An 18,997-nucleotide genomic window follows, 5' to 3' on the forward strand; every position below is an offset into this window, starting at 1 on the left:
AACATGCCTGATATTCAGCCATGTGCGATAATATGCACAGTAACAATTATCATTTCATGAATATAGAACAGGATATAAAATTATTACATCCAGTGCACAAAGGAAGATACACAAATATACTGAAAAAACCTAGAAATCTATATGTCACAAAAACAAAATAAGGACAATAATCTGAATGAATATCCCACAGAGGAAAATCCTTGATTAAAATTGGCAAATCAGTATACAAACAAAATTTAAAAAATTAAGGATGACATAGTACAGAGCCAACATCTCCCCCACCATACAGCATGTGTCCCCTCCCTACTACCTACCTTCCCCCAGGTCGACACGACCTTCGTTTAATGGTCTGTTGCTTTCAATCAGTGCCGTTCAGTCCACCACACGACTCACAACAGCCATCTCATTCAAACATGTAAGTTATCATTTACTTCACACCTATTTTTCTTTACAAGGCTTTTTAGTAAGCTGAATCTTCTCTCATTCCATTTTCCTTCTTTTATAGAAACTGAGGAATTTCACACATTGTGGCAGGCATAAAAACTAAGAGCAATCTGGAATGTTTCTGGACTGGCTTTGTTTACTACCAGCACAAACAGAGTCATTAGGCAAATTAGTCACTACATAACATCAGTTGACAATGGATTTTCGAGGCATTCTATCAGCAATTCTCAAACTGTGGTACGCGTACCTCCGGGGGTGTATAAAGAGTATAGTAGATGCATCACCTTGAGTATATTGGCTTTCCCGCTGCACTTAGTATGAAGACATGTTTCTTCCTTTCCTTCCACTCTGTGCTGCTCCAGTATTCTTCCTCTGGCATAGATCCAACAGGTGTAGCTGCTGTGTTTCCCTCTTCATTAGATGTAAGGCTTGTTTCACTAAGCTGAGAAGCCACTTCCTCCTGCAAAATATTTATCAAAGTATAATACCAACGTCACAAGTGCTTTTAAGGTAAACTACAACACTGGAGTGTTTTAAATTTGTTGGCTGGAATGTATGAGATAGGTCCACTAAAAGTGAAAAATGAGTATGTATCGTAATTTATAGAATATTTAAATGTCTACAGCTGTGCATAAAAGATGCCCAATGTCAATATTAAGTGGTGGTGATTATTGTTTTAAGACAAAGTACAAATTGGTAAGGCAAGTTTCTACATTGTGTGTTGATAATGCACATTCACCTTTAAAACCAAGGGGATAATAGCTTGTGAGCCTCACAGGAAAACACACACCTTTTAAAGCAACTCAAATAGAGACAGAGTTGGGTTTTTTTTCTTCTGTATGAAGACAAAATTCTTGTTGAAACATGCTTGTTGTTTAAAGGGGCCTAAAATCTAAGTCATCACGCCTTTTGTTGAAACAGACTCAAAACAGGTGGCTTCATTTCAGTAACATGGACCCAGGAATGTTATTCTTCCAGAAATCACTTGGTACAGATAAGGAATTCTGCAGAATGAATTTCAGAAGGACGGGCACGTTCAGTACCAAGAAACCTCAACTTTTTTTATGATGGACCTTATCCTGTTTCAGTTGAAAAGATTATCATTCTTGAGCTATGCCCATATATATTCAAAAGTATTTTGGCCTTATAATGAAATATTTCAGGAGATCAGCATTTTTGACACATCATGCCTGATACAACAGACAGTGACCATTTATATTGGTATTATAAATTTACTCATTCCGGAGAAATATTTCAGGTTCCCTATATCATCTGATGGCCAGGCAGGCAACAATTTTTGGTAATGAGGCAAAGTCTCTCATAGTGCAATGGCACTGCCGGTGCATCCAAATAGCCTACGCAGTGGCCTCCACGGCATGCACTAGCCATGCGTCTTCGTGGGTGTGCTATTTACCAACTGATGAGCCCGACTTAGCACACAGGGGCGAAACGCTGGCAACCAGGAATGAGTTAGCTGGAAAATTTATAATGTCCAATAACGGACCATTTATACTGGTATTATAAATCTTCAGTAGTTTCAAGTTATAAGAAATACGCTTTACACGCACCCACTTTTGATTAAGGCCAGTGGGCTTGTACTGAAAAACAAATAATAATAATAATATCATTTGATTTATGTCCCACTAACTACTTTTACGATTTTCAGAGACGCTGAGGTGCTGGAATTTAGTCCCACAGGATTTGTATAGCACCAGAGCAAATAGTGGAGAGACTGCCTGTGCTATGAGGAAGGGTACCAGGTTTTTTTTTGCTAAGGCCATAGACACTGAGGTACGATTCACCACCTTGCCGTGTGCATTCGTCAGTCAGGTGGTCTCTTTAGTGTCTGTTAGTGTTTTAGTGTATAGTCAAATACTGAATGGTTTTAACTGTACATACAATCATACCGTATTTCTTTTTAATTGTAATAAATATTGTTCCTTTGGCGAAAGTTTTATTGTACAGTGTTGAATAAAAATCTCAAAAAACTATTATTACCGCATTTAAGTTGGTAAACTGTCCATCTTCACCTCTCTGTCGAAATTTGCTGAAAGAGCATGAAAAGCTTACCATTTTGTGGCCTTTATTAGTTTTGATGTATATACCCCCCCTGTCCGCTATATCCCACAAACCCGGGTACTGTTTGATGTCTGTATATTTTTTTTCCCCTGCACTTTTAATTCCCAATCGCCGCTACTGCTTGTTGCCAATCTTCAGGTATCCTTTCATCCTTCCATATGGCATTGAGGGCTCGGTATAGCCACTGTAGTCCAATGCTTCCTGCTGCCTTAATCATATCAGTATTGAATTCGTCTTTTCCACTTGCTTTACCTTTAGTCCTTGCTTTCACTGCCCTTTCAAGTTCCAACCATCTTATCTGGTTTTCTTCTTTTTCTCCATCTATTATTTCCATCTTCTTATCGCCTTCTTCCTCCGAGCAGTCATCCTCATTATAAAGTTTTTCAAAATACTTCGCCATCACCTTGTGAAGACCCTTTTTCGTCATGTACTATCAATCCATCTTCTCTCTCTCTAATGCCCTGATTTTTTCTTGACTTATTCTTTTCGATTTTATTACTCTGTATAATAGTTTCTGATTTCCTCGACTATCTTGCTCAATTTTGTTGGTAAACTCTCCCCAACATTTCTCCATTTCTTCCTTGATACTCCTCTTTACTTGTAGTTTCAATCTTTTGTATTCCACATGTAACCTTTCTATCTTATTCTCATCCCTCTGATGTTTTTGCTTTTCCTTATCCATTTCTTTCTTCACCTTGTTCCTTTCTTTTATTTCTTTTTTTATTTTGTCTGTCCACCACCGTGTCTCCTTTCCCTTAACCTTTGCTTTTGTTTTTCTGCATACCTCAATTGCTGCTTCCACAAATGTCTGTCTTAAATTGTCCCACTCTTCTTCTCCACTTCGTACTTCCGTGTTAAGCAACTTCCTTTTTATTCAATCTTGGAATGCCACTCTTTTATCCTCCTCCAATTCTCAAAACCTGATCTTTGGTTTCTTCTTCAATACAATTTTAGGAATTTTTACTTGTTTTAATTCCACAATTAATAATCTATGATCACCCTCCATATTTCACTGGGGATTATCTTGGTATTCATGACGTATCTTCCCCATTCTCTGTCTGTTATTATAAAATTGATAAGTGTTCCATACCGTCATCCCAACTATATCGGCTGATCTTATGGCTATTCCTCTTCATAAACCATATGTTCTTTATTATCAGGTTATTTCTGATTTTAAAAATGTCCAACAGTTTCTCTCCATCTTCATTTCTATCGCCATACCCATGCGGGCCCAGAACATTCTCATATCCCGTTCTATCAGTTCCCACATGAGCATTCAGATCTCCTATTATCATGATCCCATCTCCAACAATATGTGTTTCCAGTTCATTGAGGAACTCTTCTTTTTTTCCACGCTACATCCTGTCTGTGGAGCATACACCTGTACTATCTTCTGTAGTTCCTTGTTTACATGTATGTGCATTATTATAATTCTTTCATTTGCATACTCATCTTCAGCTATTGGTTCACTACAAATCCCACTACATTTCTTTTCTCTTTACTGTTACCCAGCCAGTACAACCGCCTTTGCTGGCAGGACCTAGTGTTTACAGTGCACTATGTCTTCTGGTATAGGCTAGAGCAATTTTGTTACTTTCATAGATCTGTCTCTGTCTTATCCTTGGCTTTGAAAATATGAAAGTGACTGAGGTATGAGCGATGCTAGTAATGCCAATCCTTATGCAGCCAGTCCCTGCTATGAATGGTGTGAAAATGTTGCTCATAGGGTCGGTTGGTGTATGCATTTCAGTGGGCTTGGCAGACTGATATGTAATAGCAACTCTGGCTCGGTGAGGAAAGCAGCGGGAAACTACCTCACTCCTCATTTCCCTAGTACGCCTCTTAAGTGATGCCTAGGCCATCTATGACAGCTGATGGCAGAGCTGTTGAGGATTCCACCAGCGGCATTGCTGACGGACTGAACATACATACATACATACATACATACATACATACATACATACATACATACATACATACATACATCCAGTACAAGGTGTACCCCTTTCTTAGTTTCTTCATTCCTTTCCCTTTCCATTTTACTTCACTTAATCCCAGGATATCCAATTTTCATCTCTCCATTAGGTCAATCAATTCATTTTCCTTCCCACTGATTGTTAAAATATTTATTGTTCCTAATCAGGTTTTGTTCTCTGATCTAACACTTGCATGAACATCAGGATTACCATCATACTGTGCAACTGTAGCAATCCTGGAGGGCTGGTGTTTTCTGTTAGGGTTGTTTCATTGATGTACCCATCTTAAAAAAAAAAAAAAACTTACTTTTCTGCCCTCTCAAGACCTAGCCATATACTGTAAATGTTTCCCAGAGGCCTTGGCATGGATACGCATGCAATTGACTCAGTAGCAGTAAATGGTATTCCTGCACTTAACTAGTCCAACGCTATCAACAAGAGCAATCCTCAGGCCAAATACTGACCTAACTGTGACTCACACCTCAAGACATATGATCAAAACGAATTTGATGATACCTGTTGGTGTTATGAAACAGTTCTCAATGTCACATGCACTGCTGACGGTTCTTTTTCATTTCAGGGGACACTTTCCGAATAACTTGAGAAGTTGTCATTCTATTACAAACGATTATTCTCGTCATTATTCCGTTGTCATTCTCCAGATCATAACATTTCTGACCAATCTTATATCCTCCTGCAGGAACATACACTTTTCCCTCACTTCCACCTGATGAACGAGCAGGGCTTGGGTGTGAGTGAACGTTAGCATGTGCATGATTTAGCATGTCCTTGAAACTTTTGCCTATCCAGTAATGCTATTCCCATTGCCAATGTCTTGACTATTTTTTGATTACTTCACAAGTACAGAATGGTGATAAATCCACTGGTGTAGTTTTTAGCTTTCCTTCTACTTAATATTTTACCCAAGAACTGTTGCAAATGTAAAGGAAATGCATCTTTTGGTACAGTATTGTCAACTTGGTTCTGTATCTCTTTCAACATGTTTACACCTTCATTTCACAAGAACCTGAATATAACCAGGATCATCACTGAGGCAAATCTAATCATTATTGATGATGCTCTCTGGAGATATATCATCCTAAGATTCTTCTAAAGTAATCTTTAACAACAGTGCACATACTCTTTTTATTTTCTAACTTAAAAGCACTGTAATTTCCCCTCTGTGTGAAAAAAAAAAACCTAGCCCAGTGAACATTAGGTTTTGCTCTTGTATGCTGCTCATTCTTCCTTGTGTTGTGTACACAAGCCTTTACCTATAGGCAATAGTGTTAATATGTCACTCACAAGAAACAACCACTTACTTGGTTTTCTACAGTAGTGTAATCAGGCACCTTCTTTATAAAAAACTGAACAGCAGAAGAAAGTATAAGTCTCATGGACAGTCATTCATCATGTTCTTGAGTATTTCCTACTTAATATTCAGAGGCAACAACCAATATTCAAATAAATGTTGTATAAAAACTATGAAAACTAGCCTGAGAAGTTTTTGTTTACAATTGGCTTAACGTCGCACCAACACAGATAGATCTTGTGGCGACGATGGGATAGAAAAGGCCTAGGAGTGGGAAGGAAGCAGCCGTGGCCTTAATTAAGGTACAGCTCCAGCATTTGCCTGGTGTGAAAATGGGAAACCATGGAAAACCATCTTCAGGGCTGCTGACAGTAGGGCTCAAACCCACTATCTCCCGGATGCAAGCTCACAGCTGCGTGCCCCCAACCACGTGCCCCCTGAGAAGTTTAGAAAACATATAACTTAAAGGGTAAGTCATACTATAAATTTGTGTAATTACATGCAAAGAGCATCGGGGCAACAGTCAAAATCAACGCGAACCTCAAAGCATTTCGAGAAGCATCGCCGCAGCACAGTCGCCATGGTGCTAAATTCACAACTGAGATGTAACCAGTCCAAATTTGGTGTGTAATAAATCTTTTCCTTTTTATTACTTCTTGATAGGGATACAGGAGAAACCAAAGTGGTTGCTTTTCTTTATGTTTGATGCATTCCATGTATATGCCAGTTGAAGACATTCTGCAGGCAATCAATTTTTCTCTCCGCATTATTCATAGATCAGGCAGTGCCGAAGGTATCCAAAGGCTTCCGCGTTGCTATGAAAAATGTTGTACGTAATGCTGATGGCTATGATGGCTACATCGAAGGTCTGTAAAACCTACAACCTTGTATGTATCCTATATATCTAGAAAATAAATAGTTGCTACAACTAAAAATTCAACCTATGTACAGTAGGACTGCAATAATCTGGCATAATTTAGTCTTTTTTTTTTTTCACGTATGTTAAGAGATTTAGCGCTTACCGTGGTTGGCAGTACAGTCAGATGTGTTCAGGAGATATCGAAACTGCTCAGATTTTCATCAGTCACTATTGTCTGTACCACCAAGCGAGTTTGCTCTCGCTGGGATCAGCCAGTTGCCACATTGGCTTGGTGCTAGTATCACTATGATTCTTCGTTCACATAGACCTCAAGTTACAGTACTCTATTTTTTTGTTTTTGATATTGCTATTTGTAATACCAATATAATGGTCCATTATTGGACATTATAAATTTTCCAGCTAACTCATTCTTGGTTGCTTGCATTTCGCCCTCGTGTGCTAAGTTAGGCTCGTCAGTTGGGACTTAGCACACCACCCAAGACGCAAGGCTAGTGCATACCGTGGAGGCCACTGCATAGGCTATTTGAAGCCACCAGCAGTGCCAATGTCTCATAGTGCACGTAATTCACTACTTACAAAAAAAAAGAAAAAATTCAGCTCAGCACATGTCAATATACACATGTACATGATCAGATGTTCCATTTTACAGTATGGAACGTTTTAAAACAATTAAAATCTTATACATTACATTTCTCACATAGAATATGAATTCTCCTTTCACAGTGCTTTTTGTGGCAGCACCCAGCACTCCCGCATGCATTGTCTGTAGGAAAACCTAGCCCGCACAATTGTGCATATCAACATTCAAAACCTCATGATATTATGTACGATGTGATAAGTTCACAATTTTACATTTGCTAAACAATTTACACACTTCATAGATTACATTCTGATATTCAGTGAAGCTTCCAGATTAATATGAATGATAAATAAATAAATATTTACTTTAGGCTTTACTGCTGCCTGCCACCTTGCTAATAAACAGCATTTTTAAACTCTTCTTCCTGCCCCCTGGTGGCCAAGCACTAAATAAAAACAACTGAAGTACATGGTACCTGTCCCGCACAATCACTGCAGTCCGGTCTAGAGCCAAGAAAACGTCAAATAAGCTCAGACATAAATAAAATATGAACCCGCACAATTGTGCGTACACGGTCTGAAAGGGATAATGAGACAATCCACAGAGAACATCACACCTATTTGTAAATTTACCTCAAACTGAGAGCCTGTCTAAACTCTAGTTAGTCTCCCAGCAGTTCCTACATCCCAGCCTTGCTACTATCCGTAAAAATGTTGCCACGTTGCTGACATAGTCCTTTTTGGTATTTAATGATGGCTGAACACTAGGATATAGACACCTAAAAAGCCATTACAAAATAATGACACCAGATTTGTCATTTTTGCCTCATAGATCATTTGTATCCCAGTTTAGGCATACAAACATAGCAAATATGTTCAATTCAGTTTTAATCTGTCTGTTTGTTACGATATCAAGGGAAAACATTTAACAGAATTTGCTGAAGGTCAATATTAACTTAGCTTCTGTAAAAACCCTCATGAGTTTGTGGCTGCAAACTGTATTGCATATATGAACTTGGGCCTATTTTAACTTTGAAGTATATAAATTGATTAGTATGCAGTTGTGTAATGGTACTAATATTAAGGGGAACAAACCAAGAAGTTCCAAATGTTTCCCTTAATATTAAAAGTATCAACAACAAAAAAAATACTGTAGCCTATGTAACTTAATAAAAGTTGTGCAAAATTATTTTCTTATTGGCCTATTTTATATTTTTACTGTATGAAGAAAAATAATAGAGACATCCACAAATTAGAACTTTTACTGATAAGTCCATCAACGGAGAAAACTGCTTACGTTCAGTATTCAAGGTAACAAGTTAAATGGTGATGCTGCTGGTTATTGTCGTGATTATTTTTATAGTGGTCAAAAAAAAGTTTTGCATATTACAATTTCATACAATAGGCTATATGCCATGGTACCTCAAATATGTTAACAGTATGAACTGTAGACCGTCTGAGACACACAGTGATGCTTAACCCGAATCAGGTTTGATATTTGTCAGACAGAAGGTATTCGTCGTGTCAGTTACTTTAAAAGCAATGTCCGTTGGATGGAGACATTAAGCCCTGAGCGGACCCCTTGGTGCTATTCGACAGGATTAGGCTATGTGCTGGCACTAATATCATATATCAAATAATTCATTTCATGCCACTAACTCCTCTGATGAGGCTCACATCAGGAAGGGCATCCGGTCGTAAAAACTCACTACGAAGATTCATATCACATCATACTACACCCTGTAGAGAAACGGGATAAGGGTTGGACATACATACACTCATAAGGTCAGTGCTGAAAAGACAGCAAGTGTAGGACTGAGGTAAACATGACAAGAGAACCCATTTCTGCTAATGACTACATTTGAATTGTGACTCTAATGCGAGAAGAATGGCAACAAGTGCATGTCGCCACTCGTGTTGGAATGTGTCCAAACAATGTCTCCGTAGTTTGGAATAAGTTCAGGCAGACACAAACGGTAACTGATCGAAAACGGATGAGAGACCCACACAAAGCAACTCTCAGGAAGGATCGGTATTTGTTGTTTTCAGCACATCATAGGTCCACTGATACTGCCACCTCGTTCTGCCTTGATCTTTGGAAGGCCACCCGAGTGAATATGTCAGATCAGTGTTAAAACAGCTGCACAATGGAGAACTGACATCAAGGAGGCCTGTGTTAGAAGCTCCTATTCAACCACACCTTAGAGAATCTGTGTGAGGTGAGCAACAATTTGTAGCAAATGGTGTAAGGAACAGTGGAAAGTACACTCTTTTCTGATGAGGTCACCATAAGCTTGCACCCATACAACACGAGCATTAGAGTCTGGAGGCAATTCGATCCAGTGAGAGATGGAACAAGTCTTTCATCCCGGAGTGTCATCAGCAGCAAGGAGGTTGGGGGGTTCTGTCATGTTTTGGGGTGGGATCATGTTTGGCCAATGTACACCTCTAATTCCTATCCAGGATGACATGATTGGTCTGGTATACAGAAATAACATTGTAGTTACAGGATTTTTTAAATTATTTGCTTTATATCGCACAGACACAGATAGGCCTTATGGCGACGATAGGACAGGTAACGGCTATGAGTGGTAAGGAAGCGGCCATGCCCTTAATTAAGTTACAGCCCCAGCATTTGCCTGGTGTGAAAATGGGAAACCATGGAAAACCATCTTCAGGGCTGCCGACAGTGGGGTTCAATAATAATGTTATTTGCTTTACGTCCCACTAACTACTCTTTTACGGTTTTCGGAGACGCCGAGGTGCCGGAATTTAGTCCCGCAGGAGTTCTTTTACGTGCCAGTAAATCTACCGACACAAGGCTGACGTATTTGAGCACTTCCAAATACCACCGGACTGAGCCAGGATCGAACCTGCCATGCTGGGGTCAGAAGGCCAGCGCCTCAACCGTCTGAGCCACTCAGCCCGGCACAGTGGCGTTTAAACTCTCTATCTCCCAGATGCAAGCTCACAGCTGCGCACCCCTAAATGCACGGCCAACTCACCCGGTATTACAGGATTTGCTGCCACTGTGTGCAAGGGCTTTACACTAGTGGATGATAATGCTCATGCATACCGAACGGCCAGAGTGGTCAATCGGATCCCAGAGATGCATGGCATAAAGTGAATGGTGTGGCCAACATATTATTCTGCGGACATGAACACTGTATTCAATATGCATGGCGTGGACTGAAGAGGGCAACTGCCCACCATCCTAAATCCCCTGCTAACATTCAGGTCCAAAATAAGTTGGATTCTTTGGTGCTGAATATACCTCATCATACCTCTGGGTCTGAGGTGGCAACACGTGGTAATGATCTGCGACACAATAAATTATAATTTTGTGTTCAAAATCTCACATTACCAACTTTGAGCTTTTGTTGCATTTCTGTTTTTCAGTTGCTTTTGCACAAGGAACTGGATGTTGTTTTTCTTTGAATAGGCCCTATACCATTAAGCTCAACTTAATGTTAAATATAATTTTATATACCCTACATAATGTATAATGCACATATATACACAGCACAATAAGTTACAAAGTGCACTAAACCAGAATAAGCAGAACTTCTTTTGAGCTACTGTATAAGGGCCAAAACTGCATTATCATGAGCTTAATGATCAGGAAGATAATTAAGATTCTTGAAAAGAGAAGGAAAAAAAAAGAATCATCACTTAAGGACCTAGGCCTGAGATGCTCTCTTATTGCCAAACCAGAAGAAAGCAGAAGTTCACCATGAGAAGGACAGAAAATAAGAGAGGAGAAAGTAAAAGGTAAGGCAAGTCCTTCTGGATCCCCCCAAGTTAACAATAACATTACACTCGCTGACTACCACTGAGATGGCCTCTATTTCTTCTGTTGCCATTCATCTGTGCTGTCAATGACAGGTATGGCAGCTATTTAGCCATAGCCAAACGGTTTTGTAAAAATTTCAATATTTTTATAGAGGAATTTCTTTATAAATATTAACATAGGCCTATGGGAATGATTGTACATTTTACTGTGATACAGTCAACTGCGATACATAATGTTTAATTGCCTAATAATGATATAAATAACAAACCTCTCCCACAGCACGAGGAGAGTTAACACTCCGGTGGTCGCACAAAGAAAAGTCACGTCAGTGGTCGCGCGGATCACACTTTCTTTGAGATATAAGGCCATTCTCTGCTATTTATTCAACGAATATGATTATGAATTGTGAAAAGAACTTTATTTTCTGTACAATATAATATCATTATGCATGCATTTATAAGAAATACCTGAAAAATTACCGGACATTGTGATTTGTCTCTTTTTTTTTTTCTTTACGTCGCACCGACACAGATATGTATTATGGCGACAATGGGACAGGAAAGAGCTAGGAGTGGAAAGGAAGTGGCCGTGGCCTTAAGGTACAGCCCCAGCATTTGCCTGGTGTGAAAATGGGAAACCATGGAAAACCATTTTCAGGGCTGCCGACAGTGGGGTTCGAACCTACTATCTCCCAAATACTGGATACTGGCCGCACTTAAGTGACTGCAGCTATTGAGCTCGGTGTGATTTGTCTCACTCCCTCCCTCCATAATGTTACCGCACTGTCTGGTTCATTCAGCCATCGATTTATATTCTCATAGTCATCCATTTTGTACTTATATACCAATAATTAATATAAACTCATACAATGGAGCAGATATATGCACATGAAATGAAATTAGACACCATAATAAGAAAACAAACAAATTAAAAAATTCACGCTAGTGGTCGCACGGAACACAGTTGTGATCCACAAGAATAAATTGCTTTATAACGCAACAACCATCAGTCAAGGTTAGCAGACTATTGCATTATCATTGAGGGGATGGGGTGCGAGGAAGGTACACAGATGCTCAAGGTCAACAGTCATACAAAAAAACAGGAGCGAAAAAACTAAACGGCTGGATCACTATTGTGATCCGCGCGACCACTGGAGTGCCAGAGGTACCAATGCTACCGGTACTGTTTGCATTTCGATTTACTCTAGCCTTGCATTTATGCTGTATGTAGGCCTGCTCTTATCCATATTTAGTTTGGAGAAAAAGATCCTCCAGTGATCCTTTGGCTTTGTCACAAGTTGTTGCATTATTAATCATAAATACACATATCACATCTCCGCAACAATAGTGACACTACTCAAAAAGTGAGTGTTTTCGAGAAAACAAATTTAAAAGTTTAAAACACCATATCAAACCAAAGATAATAATGTATCATCAGACTACTTCTACATGATAACATTTAGCATATATTACAACACATTTTCACCAATTTTCAATGAAATAAATCACAAATACGAAGTGTCAATAGTTTTGACTGACAAATTGGTATAATGGCACTTGGGGGTTTTTTTTCAAGAAATAAAGGATTTACACTTATGACAATTTTCTAGATTGAAAGAGTGATTATTATCGCGAAGACCTACAGTATCGTGCATGTCATAACTAAAAAATGACTCTTTGTTGCTTGCAGGGGTGTGATATAAAAAACCCAAGCCATTAATTTTACACACAACAGGTTGCATTGACGTCACAGGGTGAATGATGGAGGTGTGCCATTTAAACCGGAACTTTATTTTGAGTGTACATTTATATATGCTTAAAGTAGTTTTCTCAATGAGTGTTCTAAGTGAATATTAGTGTTTTGTAGAGGATAGTTACCCAGAGTTTTGTGGAAGGGATATATTTATTTGTTGTTTTGAACTGAAAGGATATGTAGTGATTGTGATTACTGTTGTATTCTTTGAGCTATTAGGTGACATCCATAAATATTACTGTAAAAAGAAGATTATGCATGGAATAGTGCATTTTAAGTGGGATAAGTGCTATGAGTTAAATTTTTAACTGTGCGAAATTGTGTATGTAAGTGATCAAAAACTGCAGTTGGTTAGTTCTATTTATACAAGCACCGTTCTAGGTGGTATGCTCTAATACTCTGTGTGAAAATGTAGTGCCTCCCGCATTCAATAATGTTGCGCGTGCAGTTTATATCACTCAGTATATTGAACTTACTTTAAAATGCAGTGTAACCACCATTACATCACCTAAGTTTCGGAGTGATGTAATTTAAAATTTAAATGCCGAATTGATTGACTGATGTGACTTATGACATGAAATGCTATACTATCGTATACCCTCCGCACTTTTACTTCCTTTAATCTAATTCAAGAATTGAGAGCAATAGAAGCAACATTGATTTCATTATGTCTACTCTTAATTAATTCATCTTTTTTATCTTTAAATTCTAAGCGTCGATTATTGAAAGTCAAAATCTAGTGTGACGTGTGACATCGTAGCGAGTAATCCTCTCTCATCAAGAGGCGACGGCCAATTTGGATTTATGTAATATTTGCTCTAAAACAGTAAACAGTGCCAACGAAGCCATCGAGTGTGAATGCTACAACAAATGGCAACATTTTCATTGTACTAATATGACTAAAGGAGAATATGATATAGTCGAAAGAAAGAACTGCAAATTGACATGGCTATGTAATGACCGCAAACCAAAAATAATTGCCTTGGATTTTGAACAGAAAATCGTAAGAAACCTGTCTGATCATAACCAAAATATATTGGAAAGCATGAAATCTAGCCTGTTAAGAAAATAGGAGAAGAAATTCACAAACAACAACAAAAAGAAAAAATTCCAATTCCGCCAGTGGAAAGTACCGGCTGGTACCCTCACACCTCTCAATGACTCTAGGGAAGCAAGTGATAAATATCATTATGGATCCGTATTGAAAATACTATAAAAAGAAAAAATTCCAATTCTTCCAGTGGAAAATAACGGCCAGTACCCACACACTTCTCAATGACTCTAGGGGAGCAAGATCATTATGGATCCGTATTGAATAGGTGATATTATAAACTAATTAGCATCCTACATCTAGGGGAGCAGTTACACATGAATCTCCTAGAATTATCGTAGGGAAAAAAGAAGAGTCTCTCAGAGAACAGGAAAATATTTCCAGCTTAGATGTAGTTTTGTCCAGTAGTAGTACGAAGTTGATTTCATCTCACCAGACTGAAACACATGATGACAACATCAATGATAATAACTCGCCCAGGCCAGAGGTCTTCAATTGTAAACGCAGTTCATCAATTCAGTCTCCAATAGTTATAGGAATAAACAATCCTCATCTAAGGACAACGACGAATCAAAGGATCAAGAAATTAGAGCTGCACCAAAGAGAACTTGGTTATACATAGGACGACTAACTCAGAGTGCTTCCAAAGAAAAGTTAGAATGCCATCTAAGGAAATTGAATATAACAGAGAGCATAGAATGTGAACAGCTGCAGACAAAAGGTTCCAGGAAAGCTTTTAAAGTCAGAATCCCTCTAATAGATCTTAATAAGATAACTGTCCCAAGCCACTGGCCAGAAGGGGTCTTAATCAGACGATTTTGTATTTTTCGACAGCAAAGACAAGGGGCAAGGTTCGAGAATTAACCTTCTCCTATGGAATGTAGAAGAGATAAAAAGCACTCTGGACTTAGTCCCAAGAAATCTTTTTTGACGATCGAGACATACTAATCATGACAGGAACCCTAGCAACTAATATGATCGAACTGCCAGGCTTCTACTCTGAGCAGATCTTCACAACACAAGGTCCAAGAGGAAGACTAATAAGAGTATATAGAGACATGAACATGATACTTGAATCAGAGAGATTAGTAATAACTGGACTATACGTTGAGCCCCTAACTCCAATTGAGGACATAATAGCTACAATAATTATCAAAGACAGATCCATCAAACAACAGAATCATAGCAGGAGACTTAAACTGCAGATTAAACAGGAAAGATTATAGAAAAGAAGAGCTGCTCTGAACAATGGATGAGGAAGGATTTACACTCGTCAATCGGGAATATGATAAGTCAAATTTCTCTCATAATGGAGGTAGTACGATTGATCTGATACTTTTTAAAGGGCCCGGATTGCATCAAGTGGATTACAGAGTCGCAGAGTATCCTTTAAAGAAACATCGTCCGGTCCTAGTGAGTTTCAAGGTAACGGATCAGTCAAGCATAAATGATAAGATAAAATTCCGTAACCCTACATCTCGGATTCTAAATAAAGACATCCTAAAACAAGATACGAGCAGCTTTGATGATCTAAGTAACATAATACTGAAGAAAGATCTAGATCCTGCAGCTTTTGCATTAGAAATCTTCCTTAAATCTGCAACTACAACAGTTAAAAAAAGAAGATCACAGAACTGGTTCAACCAAACTTGGTACTTGCAAAGAAAACAGGTAGGCCTACTACATGCTCTACATGTAGCAATAGCAAGTAACAAATCTAAAGATATAGAAAATTATAGCCATCCCAGAAAAAAATATAAGGATCTCTTAAAGAGTATGTGAAAGGCTTAGGCCTACATTGAATTGCAAGCTAACAGATTGGTGTTGGAGGCAATGAAGGATCCTTATATAGCTTTGAAACCTAGAAATTCACAAACTGCTAGTAAAATAGACATGAACATATGGGAGGTTCATTTTAACAAGACCCTGAACCAACAATATTCCTCATATGCTTACTCGAAGAAACTCAATGGAACGGAGTACAATGACTTTGCACTATTTACACAAGAGGAGGTGAACAAAACCATAATAAGCCTAAAAGATAGGAAAATAAGCCTAAAAGATAAGAAAGCTGCAGGATCAGATAGCATTTATAGCGAGCACCTAAAGATAGCCGTGGACATCATCCTACCAGCTCTCACAAATCTCATGAGCCTATGTCTACAATTAATAATAATAATAATAATGTTATTTGTTTTACGTCCCACTAACTACTTTTTAAGGTCGTCGGAGACGCCGAGGTGCCGGAATTTAGTCCCGCAGGAGTTCTTTTATGTGCCAGTAAATCTACCGACACGGGGCTGTCGTATTTTAGCACCTTCAAATACCACCGGACTGAGCCAGGATCGAACCTGCCAAGTTGGGGTTAGAAGGCCAGCGCCTTAACCGTCTGAGCCACTCAGCCCGGCATGTCTACAATTAGGGGACATACCGGATGCATGGAAAACTTCCATAATAAAGATGTTCTACAAAGGGAAAGGCGATTTACATGACCCTAACTCTTACAGGTGGATCGCTTTGGAGAACAACCTATTGAAGTTGATAACAAAACTTGTAACGGAAAGACTAAACAAGTAAATTCCAGAAGAACAGTTCGGATTTAAAAGAGGTAGAAATACTACACAGGCTATAAGTATTTTACTAGATGACAGAAAATTCTATCAGGCTTCCGAATGGAAAATTTCATGCTGTGTTCATCGACTTCACTAAGGCATTCCAAAATGTAAACTTGAGCATCATCTCTTCTAAATTTGATACGCTAGTTGAGGAAAATACAGTTCTCATTAACCTGGTCCATAACATGCTGAGGAGAAACACAGTCATAATATCAGACAATATAAAAACTTAAAAAGAAATTACCCAGACAAATGGCGTGCTGCAAGATGACCCCTTCAGCCCTCTGTTCTTTAACATCACCACTTATGAGGTTGTTCAAGCGATAAGAGAATTGTCGAAGAATGTGAGAATATACTTATATGCTGATGACATGGCAACAGGTTCACAAGAAATTGCTGAAGTACAGAAAGTATTAAATGCTCTGGAGGTCTGGACAATATCTAATTAACTAGAAGTCAATGAAAGAAAGACTGAACACATGATCTTTAGAAAAGGGGAGCGGGCTTCTCCTCGAGATGTAGTGACTTTTAAGCATGAGCCATTACGAGTCGTAAATAACTTCAAATACCCTGGCTTAACCCTTCAGGAGACAGTACATTCTTAGAGAATACATGTAAGACGAAGAGCAATAGCGGCAATAAAAGCAATATGCAACATTTAATTTCTTACTAGATTATCTTTGAAGACCGCTATGATGCTATTTGATCCAAAAATAATTCCTATCCTAACTTATGATCTAGAGATTTTTTTTTTTTTTTTTTTTTTACAAGTTGCTTTATGTCGCACCGACATAGATAGGTCTTATGGCGATGATGGTATAGAGATTAATTAAGACGACAAAGAACGATCTTAGGATGTTGGAAATGGTCAAGGCTCACTATCTAAAGACAACATGGGCGTATCTAAATACACAAGATCAAGGCTCGTCTATGAACTCGCCAGAGAACCTTTTCTAATCGAGACACTGAGACTTAAAGTTCTCCCTACCATCAACTGACAGCTGGAAAAGGCTAATGGAGGAGAGGCAATGGAAGAAGAAAGAAATCAGATTAGAGTTTTACTCCACTGAGGCCATGGCGAACAAGACTTGGGCGGATACAAACCAGGCGCTGCGACACTTTGTGACCTCAATGGCTGTATTACTCGCACACCTTTTAGTGATAGATTTTTGTACAGGAATGAGGAGTTCAGAGGGAGCTCTCCCAGTTCCGGTAATACCTCCAACTGATTGGAAATGAAATCTGAATTGAATCGATAATATGATCAATCGATATGAATTTTCTAAACCTTTATCATCTTAAGCTAACAACTGTGCCACGCACACATTATATAACAATTCTGGATGCAAATCTTGTTCCTAGCATGAATTCTATAGCTTGGCGTTGCTGTGCAAACAACAGTACTAGTACGTAAAGTGTACGCTAGATGTCGCACAGCGATTCATTGTTTGTGTTTCAAAGGTTGCGAATACAAATCTCGAAGATAACCGAGGTCGACCGATTCAGCACTAGGGTGTCCGTCTATCACTAAAAAGTGTGCTAGTAATACATGGATTCCATCTCAGGGCTTGCAAGTTGAAGTCTTTCCACGGCCCAAGTAACATGTACTTATGTGAACTCTGCGATAATCATTGTGAACGTTATCACGTTGTTAACTGCAAAAGACTAAGTCACTCATCGAGTTCTGTATGTCTGATTCTATTTAATTAATGCACAAGTTGTGCGCTATAATACTGACGTCACAACTGAGGTTATCCTCTTCATAGAAGTTATATCACAGTCTCTAATTACAAAATGATAATGAGTTGTTTTATATAGGCCTAAGACATAACTGAAACTGCATTCAAGTCAATGACAAGCCATGCAAGATCCTCTAAACTTAGCCCCATAATTCTCCAGAATGTTATTTCACTCACATCACAGAACTACAAGGCAGTAAATGTTTGGAAGCTGAAAGCAAATTAAATATTTAAAATAACAACACAGTAACATAACCTAGGACACTGTACGTATAGTCTGTAATAAATCCTGAAAGAAATTGTACCAGTGCTTTTAAACATCCTCTTGGTTTCTATGACAAGAAAACCGTGGAGACAGAATAATGAACTCTTACTGAAATGAGATTCATACCCATATACTCAGCTTACCACTTCGTCATTTTTCATTAGCTTTTCGCCCAGATCAGAGCACAGATCATCTGGAACATTTACTTCCTGAATTTCCTCCTGAATTTCACTAATAGTACTAGTGGTACTTTCCTTCATCTGACGTTCATCAAAACTAGAGTCCATTTCTTGCTCAAGTTCTTCAAAGGAGTCCGTAGTAACCAACATACTCTCACTACATGCACCAGGTTCACAGTCGGGTACAACATCCGATTCATCGTTATTTTCAGCATTATTTTCCTTGTCGTCTGAACAATTTGACGCCATGATACAACAAACTTAGCCTATAAAATTGTACGAATTACGCATGCTGTCATTGAGAGTACGCCTTTGATGTCTTTTATTTGTTTA

General features: G+C 38.6%; 1 protein-coding gene across 1 annotated transcript in view; it reads right to left on the minus strand.

The window, feature by feature from the left end:
- Positions 1-18,935, minus strand: part of Mon1 (vacuolar fusion protein MON1 homolog) — an 80,797-nt gene extending 61,862 nt beyond the window's left edge. Inside the window, exons 1-2 of the mRNA XM_067146461.2 lie at positions 18,629-18,935; positions 729-904 (exon numbers count right to left, since the gene is read on the minus strand). Of these exons, the coding sequence (XP_067002562.1) occupies positions 729-904; positions 18,629-18,913 (461 nt within the window). The 5' untranslated portion in view covers positions 18,914-18,935. The remainder of the gene's footprint in view (positions 1-728; positions 905-18,628) is intronic.
- Positions 18,936-18,997: the final 62 nt, after the last annotated feature.

The sequence above is a fragment of the Anabrus simplex genome, chromosome 4 (assembly GCF_040414725.1).
Source record: "Anabrus simplex isolate iqAnaSimp1 chromosome 4, ASM4041472v1, whole genome shotgun sequence".
Taxonomy (NCBI): Eukaryota; Metazoa; Arthropoda; class Insecta; order Orthoptera; family Tettigoniidae; genus Anabrus; species Anabrus simplex.